At 52.1% G+C, this 962-nt stretch overlaps 1 protein-coding gene across 1 annotated transcript in view; it reads right to left on the bottom strand.

Moving 5' to 3' along the window:
* PNPLA3 (patatin-like phospholipase domain containing 3) overlaps positions 1-889 on the bottom strand; it is a gene marked incomplete at its 5' end in the record, with an annotated part of 19523 nt that extends 18634 nt beyond the window's left edge. The window contains one exon of the mRNA XM_010837623.1: positions 824-889. Coding sequence (XP_010835925.1) covers positions 824-889 — 66 coding nt within the window. The remainder of the gene's footprint in view (positions 1-823) is intronic.
* Between the last annotated feature and the right edge of the window lie 73 nt (positions 890-962).

Raw genomic sequence — 962 nt, 5'->3', positions numbered from 1 at the left:
CTTTGCAAGTCGCTTTGCAATGTGAGGCCCGTACTGCTGTTAAAGCGTGAACCGAAAGGGCTTCTGAAGTGCCTTCCTGCGGAGACATGGGGATGTCTCGTCTTCTCTCCCACAGCTGTGGCAACCTAAACGGTCTCCAGACGTCGCCAGATGTCCCGGGACAAGGGACAGAATTATCTGACAACCACTGCCCTAGAAGGAGGCTGCCAGGTGGTCCGGCATCCAGCCCAGAGTCTGTAGGACCGACACCTCAACTTCTGCTCTTCCTCCTGAGCCAGTGCTCAGGAACAGCCACATGTGTCTACATGGGAGTTGAATCACAGCCCTGTCGGAAGCCTCTGCCCAAAGCCATGGACCGAAAAAGACAGAGTCAGAGGCAGAGAGGATTGAAACTCTCAGCTCCTCAGAATTAAACCTTAAGTGAGTAAATTGACTCTTGAGCAACTTATACTCTAAGTAGGCCACTGGGCACCTATGTCGGTGCTCATGTGGAGATTATGTGAACAGCTTATGTTACAGGTGAGCAGTTAATTATCCCACACAAAGTCAGTTTTGCTTCAAGAGAGCTTGGAAGGGGTTCAGCTGTGGAACCTCTGTCTGAAGGCTGAGAGGCAAAAGGCTTTCTTCATTTAGGGACAGGTCTCAGGGGCCCAGGGTGCCTGAGCCCAGTGCCTCGTCTTCCTTTTTTTTTTTCCAAGATGCTTAGTACGGGATTTAGTTCCTGGACCAGGGATAGACCTAGGCCCTTGGGAGTGAAAGTGCAGAGTCTTAACCACTGGACCACCAGGGAATTCCCAGAAACACCGTTGAAAAGTGGACTTACCACGCCTCTGAAGGAAGGGGGGATCCAGCCACAGATGAAAGGGACGTAGCAGGAACAGCACAAGGCCTGCGAAGACAAAAGAGAGTGAAACCACAGCACAGCCCAGACCAGGCGGCCTTTTACTCCCTGGGCCTTCACA

This window comes from Bison bison, unplaced genomic scaffold, assembly GCF_000754665.1.
Source record: "Bison bison bison isolate TAMUID 2011002044 unplaced genomic scaffold, Bison_UMD1.0 scf7180017864079, whole genome shotgun sequence".
Lineage (NCBI taxonomy): Eukaryota > Metazoa > Chordata > Mammalia > Artiodactyla > Bovidae > Bison > Bison bison.
This window is presented reverse-complemented; position numbering and strand designations above follow the sequence as displayed.